Genomic DNA, 15,512 nt, shown 5'->3' on the forward strand with positions numbered 1-15,512 from the left:
TTCACTAAAGAGATTATAATTGAAATCCGCCAACTGCTGCAGCCATATTTACAACCTCAAAACAGGGCAAGGAACACATTTCCCTTGGCTGTAAAGGTGACTGTGGTATTTGACTTTTGTACATTTGATTCCCTCCAGACTTCTGCTAGAGATGTAGTTTGCAGTACACTGCTGCATGAGGGAGATCACTGAGGCTCTTTATATACAGAGACAGTTTACTCCCTTTCCGTCTTGCCAGAATCAAGCAGGTGGAGTGAGCACATGAGTTTGCATGGATTGCAGGCTTTCCCCATGATGCCATGTACCAGATTTTGATTGCAAAAACATTGACTTGTATGTGTATTATCCAAACTCAACTCATGAACCGAAAAAGATTCCACGGCCTCAATGTGTCGTTAGTAATTGACCACAGGCAGCTCATCACACAGATGAAAGTCAGTTATCCTGGCATTAGTCATTCCACAGCAGTCATCTGTGCCACCTGACCATCATAATGTCCCCCTTCCGACAACACAAAAATAAAACGCACCATAAAATGCACAGTCTAACTCAAACTTATAAATTGAATTATGACAAAATGCATACAAAAATAAGTTAATCATCCTTACGCGTTCCCTTAGCGTCTGTCTTCCAACTTTCTTTGCTTCTCCCAGTGCTCCCATAGGTGCTTTCCCACTGGCTGCTGCTTGAATGGTGGAAGGCTGCTGTCCTTCAATTGGGACTGTAGAGTCTTGGAGGCCAACACTGAGCAGTTCAGGACCTAGAACACCAAGGCTCCAAGGTTTCCAAGGACGAATACATCCATCAAAGTCCTCACCTGACACCTCTGCAGCAGGTGTACAACCTCGCCCTCTGGCGAGTTATGCTACCCTTTCCTTCTGCCCTAGCTCTTGTGGCTGATATCTCATTGTGTGCTTGTCCCTCCCCTATCCCTAAATTATGCACAGTGTCAGTATCTGAACTGTATATATGTTACCCCCTATGCCATGAACTTTTATTTTTCCCAATGAAGCTTGATGTGGCACCTTATCAAATGCCTTCTGGAAATCTAAATACAGTACATCCACTGGTTCCCCTTTATCCACAGCATATGTTACTTCCTCAAAGAATTCCAATAAATTGGTTAAAAATGATTTCCCTTTCACAAAACCATGTTGACTCTGCCTGATTACCCTGAGTTTTTCCAAGGAGGGTCTCCAGGTAGATGCTCAGGAGGTAGTTGGAACAAGTAGCAGCAGACCGAGGAGCGTTAGTCCAAGAACAAGGATCCAGTGCAGGAACAAATTTCACAATCTCATACATGTTGCCAAAGTGAGTGAGTTCATCTTCAATTGGCATATTCTACCAACTGCACTCCTCACCTCATCTACCACTCAATTCACCACACTCTCATCGCCTATCTCCCAAGATGTTGGAATCGCTATCACTACTAAACCCTAAAATTCATATGCTTTACCTCATCCTTACACATTTAGCACTGTTACAAGCCTTGCACCCACACACTCACAGCTCGCTCACTGTGACAACTGTGGCAACTGTGATAACCCACAGCACTAAGCATATTGCTATTCAGCCTTACAGTCACATCCACAACTTTACAGCATAGGAATTTTAGGGTTGAGTAGTGATAGAGAGTCCAACATCTTGGGAGATAGGTGATGAGAGTGTGGTGAACTGAGTGGTAGATGAGGCAAGGAGTGCAGTTGGTAGAATATGCCAATTGAAGATGAACTCACTCACTTTGGCAACGTCTATGAGATTGTGAAATTTGTTCCTGCACTGGATCCATGTTCTTGGACTAACGCTCCTAGCTCTACTGCTACTTGTTCCAACTACCTCCTGAGCATCTACCTGGAGACCCTCCTTGGAAAAACTCAGGGTAATCAGGCAGAGTCAACATGGTTTTGTGAAAGGGAAATCATTTTTAACCAATTTATTGGAATTCTTTGAGGAAGTAACATATGCTGTGGATAAAGGGGGACCAGTGTATTTAGATTTCCAGAAGGCATTTGATAAGGTGACACATCAAGCTTTATTGCGAAAAATAAAAGTTCATGGTATAGGGGGTAACATATTGGCATGGGTAGACAATTGGTTAGTTAACAGGAAACAAAGGGTAGCCATAAATGGGTCTTTTTCTGGTTGGCAGAATGTGATTAGTGGTGTGCCACTGGGATTCAGTGTTGGTGCATCATCTTTTTACAATTTATTTAAATGACTTGGATGAAGGGACCAAGATATGGTTGCTAAATTTGCTGATGACACAAAGATGGGTAGGATAGTAAGATGTGATGAGGACACATGGAGGCTACAAAGTGACATAGATAGATTAAGTGAGTGGGCAAAGATCTGGCAAATGGAGTATAATGTGGGAAACTGTGAACTTGTGCATTTTGGCAGGAAGAATAAAAAAGAAGCATATTATCTAAATGGTGAGAGATTGCAGAGCTCTGCAATCCAGAAAGAACTAGGGGTCCTTGTGCATGAATCTCATAAGGCTAGTATGCAGGTACAGCAAGTAATTAGGAAAACTAATAGAATGTTATCATTTATTGAGGGGAATTGATTTCAAAAGTAGGGAGGTTATGCTTCAGTTAACAGGGCATTGGTGAGACCACAGCTTGAATACTGCATACAGTATTGGTCTCCTTATTTAAGGAAAGCTGTAAATGTGTTGGAAGCAGTTCAGAAAAGGTTTACTAAACTAATACCTGGAATGGGTGGGTTATCTTATGAGGAAAGGTTGGATAGACTAGGCTTGTATCTGCTGGAGTTTAGAAGAGTAAGGGGAAACTTGATTGAAACATATAGGGCAAAATTTTTAACTCGGTGGGTGGACATGCACCCGACCCAACTGAGCATGAAATGACACACGATGACATCAGCTGAGCGTGCCAACATCAATGCGCTGTTGCGCGATAGTTTGGTCAGTGGACACATGCCAGAGCCGGCAGCATGCCCACCAACAATTAAAAGGCCTATTAAGGCCATTAAGTTAACAATTGACTTCAATTTTTCACTGCCCGTTCAATCTAACGGTTGGCGGACAGGTGAAAAGGCCAAGCGGCCCTTGCATTTTTTTGGAAACCTCATCCATGGGCGGGATGAGGTTTCCAAAAGCAAATACAAATAAAATAAAAACTTCATTTTTTAATTAAAACATGTTTTATTACATTTTTCTACTCTTTTTTAATCCTTCATCTCCCTAAGGCAGCTCAGTGCCTCAGGAGATTATTCTGCACTCTCTCAAGAGGATGTTTCCTCTTGTGGGAGGATCAAATACTAAAGGCCAATGTTTAAAAATAAGGGGTTGCCCTTTTAGGACAGAAATGAGGAGAATTCTCTCAGAGGGCTGAGGAACTCTCTTCCTCAAAAGACGGAGGAAGCAGAGTCTTTGAATATTTTTAAGGCAGAGCTAGATAGATTCTTGATAAGCAAGGGGGTGAAAGGCTATGGGGGGGGGCGGGTTGGCAGGAATGTGGAGTTGAGGTTACAGTCAGATCAATCATGATCATAATTGAATGGCAGCAGGCTCGAAGGGCCGAGTGGCCTACTCCCGTTCCTAATTCGTACGTAAGCCCCAAATGTAACAGTTAGAGTAGTTTATTCCTGAAATGGTTTCTAGTTCCATTCGGCTGCTTTGTTATTAATTGTTTTTGAAGTGCAGCGCGTTCCACTCAAGTATTCCAATCACAAGCATTAGCTCCGAGGGACAAAGGACCTTTGACAGCTCCCGCGGAGGAGCAACATGGAGCAATCAGCCGCGGCCAAGAGCTGTCACCCTGAACTTGTCAAGTGGTGAGACATGAAATAACTGGGACAATAGGACACGATATATTCGGAAATAGCTAAGTTATTTACACCATGTTACCTAAATAGTTTTGTCTGTTTTAAGAGATGCGGTTTCTAAATGTACTTGAAACAGAAAGTTAGTTTTTAAGTCGTCGAGATTTATTACAAATTCTAGAAAGCCATTCAACGATCATTTATTTTTTATTTTAAAACCCGTAACATTTCAAAAATGGCTTAAATATTTCGTTGTGAATGAGTGAATGACCAGCTTTGATCTGTAGAGGAAGCTGGTGTTTATACTACAATGCCAGCATCTCTACACCTTAATCGATTCAAGTTCCAGCGCTTATAAAGTGAACAAAAGTAAAGGACGCCGAGCAAATAAATTAACAAACAGCACTGTAGAATACCTTGGTAAAGAGAGGGGAGCGATTATAACCCAATAAAGGCAGCAGATTTCCACAGAGCAAACCTGTCGCAAATGTTTTTGATGAAACATAAATGTTGCATATTTCGTTAAGCGTATTCTGTCTCATTTTAGTTTGGGGCCGACAATTTGCCGCTCAAATTCCTGCTTTGAAAGGTACTGCATAGAAAGATGATTTATGGCCAAATTTAAGGTGTTGAAAACATAAGGTTTTACTGTCACAAAACCCCAGAGTACAGCAACTGCTGCCATCCCTTCTGCAACAGAGACTGATATTTTACATCTTTTACCAAGCTGACCCTCTTTCCTTTATCAGGAGTCAACTATCTGCGAAGCCCTATCGGTTTCCGAGTGGGTATTTGGTGGAAACTAAAACAGTAAATAAAACTTCCAGGTTAATTACTTGGTATCAACGTTCCATAACACTTCTTTTGAGGACCCTAAGTAAGGTGATATATTTAATGAATAATATTTCACGAGGAGGTAAACGCGATCCTATTTTATCAATGCAGAATTCAGAAAAAAAGGTCGAGTGGGAGGAAGCGTCAGGCTCTGACTCCTAGAAAACTATTCAATACCACCTTAAGATGGCCCAAAGTACCACTTCTTTCAGCGCCGGTCTAAGATACCTATTGTACATAATCCACAATGTTTTCACTTATTCCCAATTTAAAATAATGCGCTAATTATATTAAACTCACTGATTCTTTGTGATGATATTAGCATTTTTGACTTTTGCCTTTTTTTCTTTTCCCTCCTCCCACACTGCTTCGTTTTAGTCCTTTAATATGACACGCATGTCATCCTGGTTGCCGATTCTGACCAAAGGTCTGCACTCGACCTGTTAGATATCAGCCTGGATTTCCTCTTTTCAGATGTCAAATCTGCTACATATTTCCACTATTTTCCATTTGAACTTTAGATTTCCAGTATATGTAGATTTTTAAAAACTTGGTAACTCCCATTAATCTAAGGGAAAAGACGGGAGAGGCAAGCCTTTCAATTTATTCTTGCAACAATGGGAAAAGGTCAAGCTAATAAATTCTAGTCAGGACATCTGTAAATGTGTTGAACTTGCTACTTTGTACAGCTGACTGTAACACTATCGCAAATGACTTGTATGGCAGGTTTGTGGCAGTAGTTTCAGACTAAATGGAAGTTTCAGTCAAGGCGTTATCTCTGGATGAAGTGTCATATGACACTGGGATGATATTGCATCTTCTTATAAAAGAACTTGTTATCTAAACGACAGTTTTAAATTTTTATTTTTATTGTAATTAAAATACCAGAATACCAAACTTCATTTATGTTGTATTCCCTTTTTTCAGGCTACTTGAACATTTTTATGTTTGTGAAGGTTGGAGCATTCCTCGTGGTCTCATTTACCAGTTTTACCTGGAATATTGTAACCACAGTAGATTAAACCCAATAAATGCAGCTACCTTTGGAAAGGTATGACACACACTGTTCACTACGTGATGACATTTGATGATTGTATAATAATCTGTCTGTAATGCAAGAAATTGGGCGTCAATATCCTAACAAGTATATGCTGAGAAAGAACTATTCCTTAATTCCAGTCTTAAACTACAGGCATTAACTTTTCAAGGAATTAACATCTACTACCAACATAGGTCTATGGACGATTCCTGATTTGGCTCACCAGAGATACACTAATCAATCCATATTGAAATGAATCAAATGTACTAACCCTCAATTAGGTTACCCCCAAGGAAAAGGCCAGACAACAAGTCATGTATGAAATAATATTTATTGGTTATGAACTACAACTTAAAATTAAAGTTGAGTACATGAACACTTAATAGACATGCATAATCAGTTATCTAGTAGTCGAGTAGCAAATCATTAATGGACAGTTACTTAACAAAGTTTGTAGCAAATTCTACACAGACAATTCAGTGTCCACTGTAAAATTAGAGCTAATGAATGCCGAGTATTAACTACAGCAATGAGCAGAGTTTGAATTATGGACTTGTAAAATCACTTTAAGAGTTATTCCTTAGCTAGCTGACAATTTAACAGCTTTCAGTAGTTAACCAAAAAAACTCAAGCCTAAGCATATGACTAACAATGTTCGAAGCTTACACAACCTCATCCAAACAAGCAGAATGGTTAGGTCAATGTCCTTCGTTCCTGGGATGCAGGCTTTAGCTTCTGATGTCTTGAGTCGATGAATTCTTTCATGGCAATGACTCTGCTTCACATGGATCTTTGCTTCTGACTGACACCACCTTACACACGAGTGATGATATTTGAGCTGGCCTTTCTCAATCCCAGACTATTTGCAATTAATTACACTACATTACACTACCCCAATGTCTCAACTGCTCAGCATACATTAATTGTATTTAAAGGTATGCATGAATCACAAATGGAATACTGGAAACACTTAACAGGTCAGGCAACAGCTGTGAAGGGAACAAATGAGTTAATGTATTGGGCGTTGGAACTTTGTCAAAACTGGAGGATATTACAGATAAATAGCATTTTAAATGAACCAAACATTGGGATGAGAAAAAAAAACACACAAAAAAAGCACAATATTAAAAAAATCTGGTAGAGATAGCACAGGCATCTAATTACACCTGGATACGTTTATTACCGTTTTCTTATCAATATCTCTTGTAATAGAAATTCATCCAAATTACTTAATTCATGTTTATTCAAGAGCATAAAAGGAATTATGAAACCAGAGCCTTGAGGCATAATACATTAATGTTCTTGAATAGCTGGAATTAATTTAATCATTAGATATGATCACCATTCCAATTTATATTCACAAAGACAACACCAGGTAATATTATTGCAGTTGATCTGTGCTGCATATTTTTATTTTCACTGGTACATCTACATAAATATTAGTAGCTTATTAAAAATATGATTGGGATGATTGTACCTTTTTATGCATCTTAAGGTTTATGATTAAATTCCAAAGGAAACTAATATTAGAAGCTGTTTACTCTTTTTTGATTAAACTGTTTTTATGTAGATGGAAGTGACTTTCGAATGCCAGTATGAGTTACTTAATAGTTTCAATGCATATTCCATTAGACAAAGTAGTTTTATTTACATCTAATGTAAACTGTTAATTTTCTAATGACTAGATTAAACATCAAAAAATTAGGAGGAGCAGTTTTGTTATTGTTAATTTCTACTTTCCTTTAAAGCTTGTTCGTTCAGTGTTTAGTGATCTGAGAACTAGGCGACTGGGTACAAGAGGGTGTGCAAGGTAATGGCTTCACTTTCCTGATTAGCATCTAGAAATAATACAGTAAATTTTCACTTTCACCCTGTCTTGAAATCAGTGGGATTAAAGTTGAATGGGTTCCACAACATCCAGCTGATCTTTTCAAATTCATTGATGCCCAGGTAGTGAAGATGAAAAATTACCCCATGGGTCACTTTTAAAGATGTTGGCATACTGGGAATGTATTTGTTCAAAATATGTAAATTTATACTTCATCACTCAACATCCTAAATGTACCTATGATAGGCTACTTAGACACTTAGGAACTTAGGAGCAGGAGTAGGCCATTTGGCCCTTCGAGCCTGCTCCACCACTCAATAAGGTCATGGCTGATCTGGTTGTGGTCTCAATTCCACTTTCCTGACTGCGCCTATAACCCTTGACTCCTGTGTCAACCAGAAATCTGTCCAACTCTGCTTTGAATAAATTCAATGACCCAGCCCCCACTGATCTCTGGGGAAGAGAATTCCACATACTAATGACTCTGAGAAAAAAAAATTCTCCTCACCTCAGTCTTAGGGAGACGTCTTATTCTTGAAATGTGTCACCTAGTTCTAGTTCCCCCATGAGTGGAAACATCTCCATGGTATATACCCTGTCAAGCCCCCTCATGATCTTAAATGTTTCAATAAGATGACCTCTCATTCTTCTAAACTCCAATGGGTATAGACCCTAGCTGTTCAATCTTTCTTCACAGGATAAGCCCATCATCCCGCAATTGAGTTGAGCGAACCTTCTCAATACTGCTTCTAACACAATTACACCCTTTTACAAATAAGGAGACCAAAACTGTCTAGTATTCCAGATGTTATTTCAGTTTAGACAAACACTACAATGGTTTTCTTTAGAGTACTACACAATGGAGGAATGGTCAAAGATAATGCAGGAAAGATTAAACCATTTTCATACATTTTTTCTTAAACCTGCCATTTGAAAATTAATGTGAAATTCAATACCTTGGGGCTTATATCAATCCCACCCCACAAACTAGGAATCACAACGCACAATTAACCTGCACCCATTGATTGCAATGCAGGCAGCACACCAACTTCGTGCAGCCTGCCGTTTTAAATGATTTCAGTGTCCAGCTACTGCTAATCGCACTTGACTGGCTGGATGCCTGAACAAAGGGCCAATATCATAAATAGCTATCAACAGTTAAAGCTAGCCTTCACCTCTTAAAGAGGAGGTGCATTGTGGCTGGAGCAGGTGTTGTCATTTATGCAAGAAGTGAAGCATTGAATGTCAGAGGCCAGGCCCCAAGGACTTGGGTACAGTGCTGTAAGAAGTTCAGTGACATCCCAGGAGTGGTCAAGGTCAGTGAATGCATCTTCAAATGCCATATTCTAATTGCCCCATGAGGCTCAGGCACTGCTTAATTCATCATAGTCCCATCACTCATCTATCAACAATCTCAATCAGGGTTTATATCTGACACTCATTGCTTCACTGCACCATCAGGCACTTAGCTCTGCTGGAAGGCTCACATCCATATCTTACAGCTTACACACAATGCCAGCTATTCAACCATCACAGCTGCATTAGCCAAATAGATTGCACACCAATTACTGACAAAGATTCCTCTGTACTGCAGATCAAGATAGCACAAAAGAACAAACCTGAGAGGGACAGGTGTGCCTGCATATCCTGAACCTGTTGGAGGAGATGACACTGGCCCATTATTGGGACATCCATTGCTAAGGCCATGAGTAGCAGACAGGCTGAAACCAAAGATGATGGTATCCTCAAACCTAATCCTCCTTTTCACATCCCACCTCCTCTTCATTCCACACCGTTTTGATTAACAAACTGCAGATGGTGTAAGATGCATCTTCACCTCTCCCTCGCACCCTTGTGCTTTCTTCCTTTTGGACACCAAAGAACTGCATCCTGGCCAGGAAGTGGAGCAACAGCAAGAAGACACATTGTCACTTGATTTCATGCATGCAGCCACCAACTTAGGTACTGACACTGAGTGTAATTTAGAGAATAACAGAGATGAAACACCAGGCATGAGTGGCTTTCAGGCAGGGCAGGGGGCAAGGATAGCACATATATGCTGTACAATGTCACATATGAGTTCTGCTGGAGAGATTTAGTGCTTCGATGGGTCAGCCTGCAGAAGAAGCATGATGCGTACGCACAACAGCATGCTCAGTGCATCGGGAACCTGCCACAAAGCCTGCATTCAATGTCAACATGGAGGAATCCAACGTCAACTTGGCACAGGGCTTTATGCAGAACTTGGAGCCCCTCCTTTTCAACATGGAAGTAGTGACCAACTCCATCAGCATACTTGTGAACCCAACCATGGTGGCATCTGATAGCTAATGCCTCAGCTTCCATTGCAGCAAAAGAAGCTTTCACCAGAAGCCTGAGTGTTGCAGTGGAAGTTCAAACTGAAGCTATGCAAGGCCAAGCTGTTCGCATACAAGTTCAGCTTGCTGCCATACAAGGTCAGACTGCATTCCTCACGGCTATGGATTCCAGTGTGCAAAGGGACTTGCAGAGAAGCACAACAGTCCAGAAACCTGACTACGATTGCTGAGGCCCTGATTGAGGGAGTGGCAATGACTCCATGGAGGACAAACCTACTTTCCTCTCTCGGGATAACAGCATTCATCCTCCCACCTTGCCGCCCCACCCGTGCCCTTGCTGTTGCAAGTCAGCCAGCAAGTCCAGTTTGTTGTCACCCATGCTGAGGTGGTGCAGTCAGCAGCCAGGCTTCTACGGCAGAGTTGCACAAGGCTGTCCTCCAAGGGCCTGTGCAATCTCCTTCACTGCAACTCAGCAGCCTTCCACCAGCCATGCTGCAGCCACTACAGTAGGGCTGCATGGCAGCACTAGGCCAGGCAAAGGCACACAGAAGACAGCCACTTAAGGAATGCACAAGGCTAATTACTTTTGTATGAAATATGGTATAATATCATTTATAAATTTGGTATGGAAAGTTTATTTTGTAGTGGCTTTTATTTTTGCATTGTGATCAAGGGAACTCTGTGACCATCAGTAACTGGGAAAGTAAGGTGTGGGGCTATTGGTGAATGGGAAATTGAGTTGGAACTACTAGTGTCACACCTGGATGAGTTTTTGACAGACTCCCAAGGCAGAAAGGGCCTGTCTAGGTTGCCCCCTTCCTTCCTTTCCTTCCTCTTCCTCCTCTTCTTCCTCCAAGTCTTTCTTTCTTCCCCTCATGCTCCAGCTCCTCAGCTGCTTGTTATATAGCTGGTGGCAAGGGCTATCCTCTCATGATGATGAGGCTGTGCAGCATGCAGCAGACCATCACAAATCTTGACACCCTCTCTGCAGAGTACTATAAGGCTTCTCCAGTGTTGTTTCAGCACACCCATTCTCTGCTCTATCACGTTTTATGTGGCAGCTCTCATTATTTACATGCAGTGCACATGTGGATAGGTTGCACACTGGAGCCATCAGTCACATGGCCAGCAGATAGCCTCTGCCACCCTCTGGTTTGCCATGGTGGCTGAAAAGCAGCTGGCACAGTGATCTGCCATAGAATGAAAGATTCTGACTGCTACAAGGATACCAGGCTTTGATTGACATGGTTCCCTGCCTATGATCACACACCAGCAGGATGTTGAGGAGGTGGAATAACTTTTGGTTGCAGTATAGGACAGAGTTAACATGTTGCGCCCAAAAAAGTGCTGTACATGCAGTCAATAGGATCCTGCCTGTAATCGTAGTGAAGCCGTGTGCTCACACTGCCAATTCTCTCTGGCAAGAAAGAATAAAATGTTGTTAGCTGTTAATGAATGGAGAATGGCAGTGACCTCCATAACGCTACAATGGACGGCAAACTGTGAGATGTTTTCAATATCTCCAGCACCAGCCTGAAAGCAACCAGATGCATAAAAGTTCACTTCCACTGTCACCTTCACAGCCACTGGCAAATGCAGGCCTTTCCCTGTCCCAAGGTTGCTGTTTTTGTGGCAGCAGGTGACAGATTTCAGTGAGTATGGCTTTATGTCCACACTGTTCCTCGCTGATGTTCAGATTGGAGAGTTGGTCCCTGTATACCCAGGGTATATATGGTCTCTTCCCGAGAGTCCTTTTCCCCCTCCTCCTCTTCCCTCTTCCAGCAGCTTATCCTGCTGTGCATGGCATCTGCTCTTTCTAAAAGTCATGCTCTTTTCCAAGTACAATAATTACTCTTGTGCCCATATCTGGGAGCATCTGGTTTGTGCAGGTGCCTTGAGGTCAGTAAAAACTTCTTTAGCACCTGCCACTACACTCCATATAGAACTTTGCAACGTTAAACAAGTCTAGGAAGCACCACTAATGGAATTGAAACAACAGCCGGAAAAATATCAACCAGCAACTAATCTGTAAGTAGTTGTTGATCCATTTAAATAGCACTGGTGGTGGCATCCTTCCTGTCACTGAATTCATACATAGGAACATATATGGGAGGACTTCGGAGCAGGAGTAGGCCATTCAGCCCTTCGAGCGTTCTCCGCTATTCAATAAGAAATGGCTGATCTGGTTGTGGTCTCAACTCCACTTTACCATCTGCCCACTCCCCAAAACCCTTGACTCTCTTGCCTATCAAATATCTGTCTAAATCTGCCTTGAATAAATTCAATGGCCCAGCTTCCACTGCTTTCAAGGGAGGAGAATTCCACATACTAACAACCTTCTGAGAGAAATTTTTCCTCATCTTCATCATAAATGATATACCTCTTATTCTTAAACTCTACCCTGATTCTAGTCTCCCCCACAAGTGGAAACATCCTCCCAGTATCCACCCTATCAAATCCCCTCAGGATCTCTTATGTTTCAATAAGATCACCTCTGATTCTTCTAAACTCCAATGGGTAAAGGCCCAACCTGTTCAATTTTTCTTATCGTAAGATAAGCCTCTCGTCCCAAGAATGAGTTGAGTGAACCTTCTCTGAAATGCTTCTCGCACAATTATATCTTTTTTTAAAATAAGGTGACCAAAACTGTACACTGTAATCCAGATGTGGCAGAAGTAGGTAGATTCTTGATAAGCAAGGGGGTGAAAGGTTATCAGGGGTGGGCTCGAATGTGAAGTTGAGGTTAAAATTAGATCAGCTATGACCTAATTGAATGGCGGAGGAGGCTTGCGGAGCTGAGTGGCCTACTCCTGTTCATAATTCTTATGTTCATATGTAGTAAAACTTCCCTACTTTTATATTCCATTCAGTTGCAATAAATGCCAACATTTCATTTGCCTTCCTAATCACTTATTGTACCTGCATACTAATTTTCTTGTGATTCATGTACCAGGACACCTTTTTTTTCGTATTGTCCATAAAATATTGTGCCCAGAATTGGACACAATACTCTAGTTGAGATTGGACCAGTGTTTTATAAAAGTTCACCATAGCTTCCTTGCTTTTGTATTCTTAATATGTCCTGTTGCCTTCAACAATTTGTGCAAATATGCCTCTTGATCTCTCTGTTCCTGCACCAGCATAACTGCATCCTTTAATTTATATTGTCTCTCCTTGCTCTTCCTATCAAAATGTACCACTTCCGACTTTTCTGCATTAAATTTCCTCTGTCATGGGTCCACCCATTCCACCTCTTGAAGTCTACCACTCTCCTCCTCACAGTTCACAATACTTCCAAATTTTGTGCCATCTGCGTATTTTGGAATTGTTCCCTACACACCCAATCCTAAGTCAATAATATGGATCAAGAAAAGCAGTGGTCTTAGTTCTGACCTCTGGGAAATCCCACTGTGTACCTCCCACCAGTCCAAGAAACAATCGTTCAATACTACTCTCTGCTTCCTATCACTTGGCCAACTTTGTATCCATACTGCCACTTTTCATGTTCAACTGTGCATGTTTAAGAGAGGTCATTGCTTGAGCATTGAGCTGCAAAATGGCACCACTGGTATCAAATCAGCATTGAATGCTGATTGACATCCTGATATGTCTAATCTGAATGCTTCTGGAAGACATTCAGTGCAGATCCATTTGGGCCTCCTCCTGAGGTCCCCAGCATCACATGTCAGTCTTCATCCAATTTGATTCCTCCACATGATATCAAGACATGGCTGAAGGCAAAGGTACAGCAAAGGCTATGGGCTGTGACAGCATCCTGGCTACACTCCTAAAGAATTGCAGTCCAGAACGAGCATCCAGTTAGTGGAAAATGCCACTTGTGAGCCATTGCCTAGTAGCAGCATGAAACGACTCGTTTAACATGTGTTCAAATTTTTGAGATACTTTGCCTTTCCCAGGGTAATTGAGGTAGATTGGGCACTTCTCAGGTATGAAAGTGACGGCCTTTGGCCCATTTGTCTTCACTGTTGCTGAGTCAAAATCCTGGAACTCCCTCCCTAAAAGCATTGTGGGTGTACCTACACCACTTGCACTGTAGCAGTTTAAGAAGGCAGCTCACCACCACCTTCCCAAGGGCAATTAGGGATGGGCAATAAATGCTGGCCTAGCCAACGACACCCACATCCCATAAATAATTTTTTTTTAAATTTGCAAGTTTGCACGATACAGAGCGAGCAATAATCTGGTTAGAATAGCCGTTGTCACACAGGATAGCTTTGATGTACGGTATTTCTGCATTAAGCTTGCAAAATGAGCAAGTGGCAAAGACCCTATTTAAGACCAATCTTACAGTGTGTGGAGCTATGCGATTCCCAACGTGTATATTGACAGGTGAAGACAAGCTTGCAGTAGACAGTAGTAGAGAACCCATCAGTGGATTTATCAATTAGCATATTGAGGAAAGGGACCATGTTAGACTACTCTGTCGTAAAAGTGAATTTGAGCATGAGATGGAGCATATTAAGGTGTTGACAACCCTTTAGCTACTCTCTTCTTTTTCATATACTTGTAAAAAAACTTACAATCCTGGCTAGTTTACTTTGAAATTCTTTTTTTTCCCTTTTCATGAACTTTTTTGTGGCCCTTTGCTAGTTTCTAAAACTCTTCCAATCCTTGGGCTTGCTACTTTTCTTTCATTCATTCATGGGATGTGGGCATCGCCGGCTAGGCCGGCTTTTATTGCCCATCCCTAATTGCCCTTAAGAAAGTGGTGGTGAGCTGCCTTCTTGAACCACTTCAGTCCATTTGGTGTAGGTACACCCACAGTGCTGTTAGGGAGGGAGTTCCAGGATTTTGATCTAGCAACAGTGAAGGAACGGCGATATATTTCCAAGTCAGGATGGTGTGTGGCTTGGAGGGGAACTTCCAGGTGGTGGTGTTCCCCTGTGTCTGCTGCCCTTGTCCTTCTAGATGGTAGCTGTCATGGGTTTGAAAGGTGCTGTCTAAGGAGTCTCGGTGAGTTCCTGCAGTCCATCTTGTAGATGGTACACACTGCTGCCACTGTTCGTTGGCTGTGGAGGGAGTGAATGTTTGTGGATGGGGTGCCAATCAAGTGGGCTGCTTTGTCCTGGATGGTGCTGAGCTTCTTGAGTGTTGTTGGAGCTGCACTCATCCAGGCAAATGGGGAGTATTCCATCAGACTCCTGACTTGTGCCTTGTAGATGGTTGGCAGGCTTTGGCGAGTCACGAAGTGAATTACTTGCCGCAGGATTCCGAGCCTCTGACTTGCTCTTGTAGCTACATTATTTATATGACTAGTCAGTTCAGTTTCTGGTCAATGGTAATCCCCAGGATGTTGATAGCAGGGATTCAGCGATGGTAATGCCATTGAATATCAAAGAGTAATGGTTGGATTCTCTCTTGTTGGAGATGGTCATTGCCTGGCACTTGTGTGGCACAAATGTTAATTGCCACTTGTCAGCCAAGCCTAGATATTGTCCAGGTCTTGCTGCAATTGAACATGGACTGCTTCAGTACCTGAGGAGTTGCCAATGTTTTTTTAAAATTCATTCATGGGATGTGGGCATCGATGGCTAGGCCAGCATTTATTGCCCAACACTAATTGCCCTTGAGAAGGTGCTGGTGACACCCAGAGTGCTGTTAGGGAGTGAGTTCCAGGAGTTTGATCCAGCAACAGTGAAGGAATGGTGATACATTTCCAAGTCAGGATGGTGTGTAACTTGGGGGG

The 15,512-nt window shown here is 41.9% G+C and overlaps 1 protein-coding gene across 1 annotated transcript in view; it reads left to right on the plus strand.

The window, feature by feature from the left end:
- Positions 1 to 1,713: 1,713 nt before the first annotated feature.
- The window catches only part of LOC144682412 (DNA-binding protein RFX8-like), an 88,905-nt gene continuing 75,106 nt past the window's right edge, over positions 1,714 to 15,512 (plus strand). The window contains exons 1-2 of the mRNA XM_078544822.1: positions 1,714 to 1,879; positions 5,548 to 5,633. Of these exons, the coding sequence (XP_078400948.1) occupies positions 1,714 to 1,879; positions 5,548 to 5,633 (252 nt within the window). The remainder of the gene's footprint in view (positions 1,880 to 5,547; positions 5,634 to 15,512) is intronic.

The sequence above is a fragment of the Cetorhinus maximus genome, chromosome 7 (assembly GCF_964194155.1).
Source record: "Cetorhinus maximus chromosome 7, sCetMax3.hap1.1, whole genome shotgun sequence".
Taxonomy (NCBI): Eukaryota; Metazoa; Chordata; class Chondrichthyes; order Lamniformes; family Cetorhinidae; genus Cetorhinus; species Cetorhinus maximus.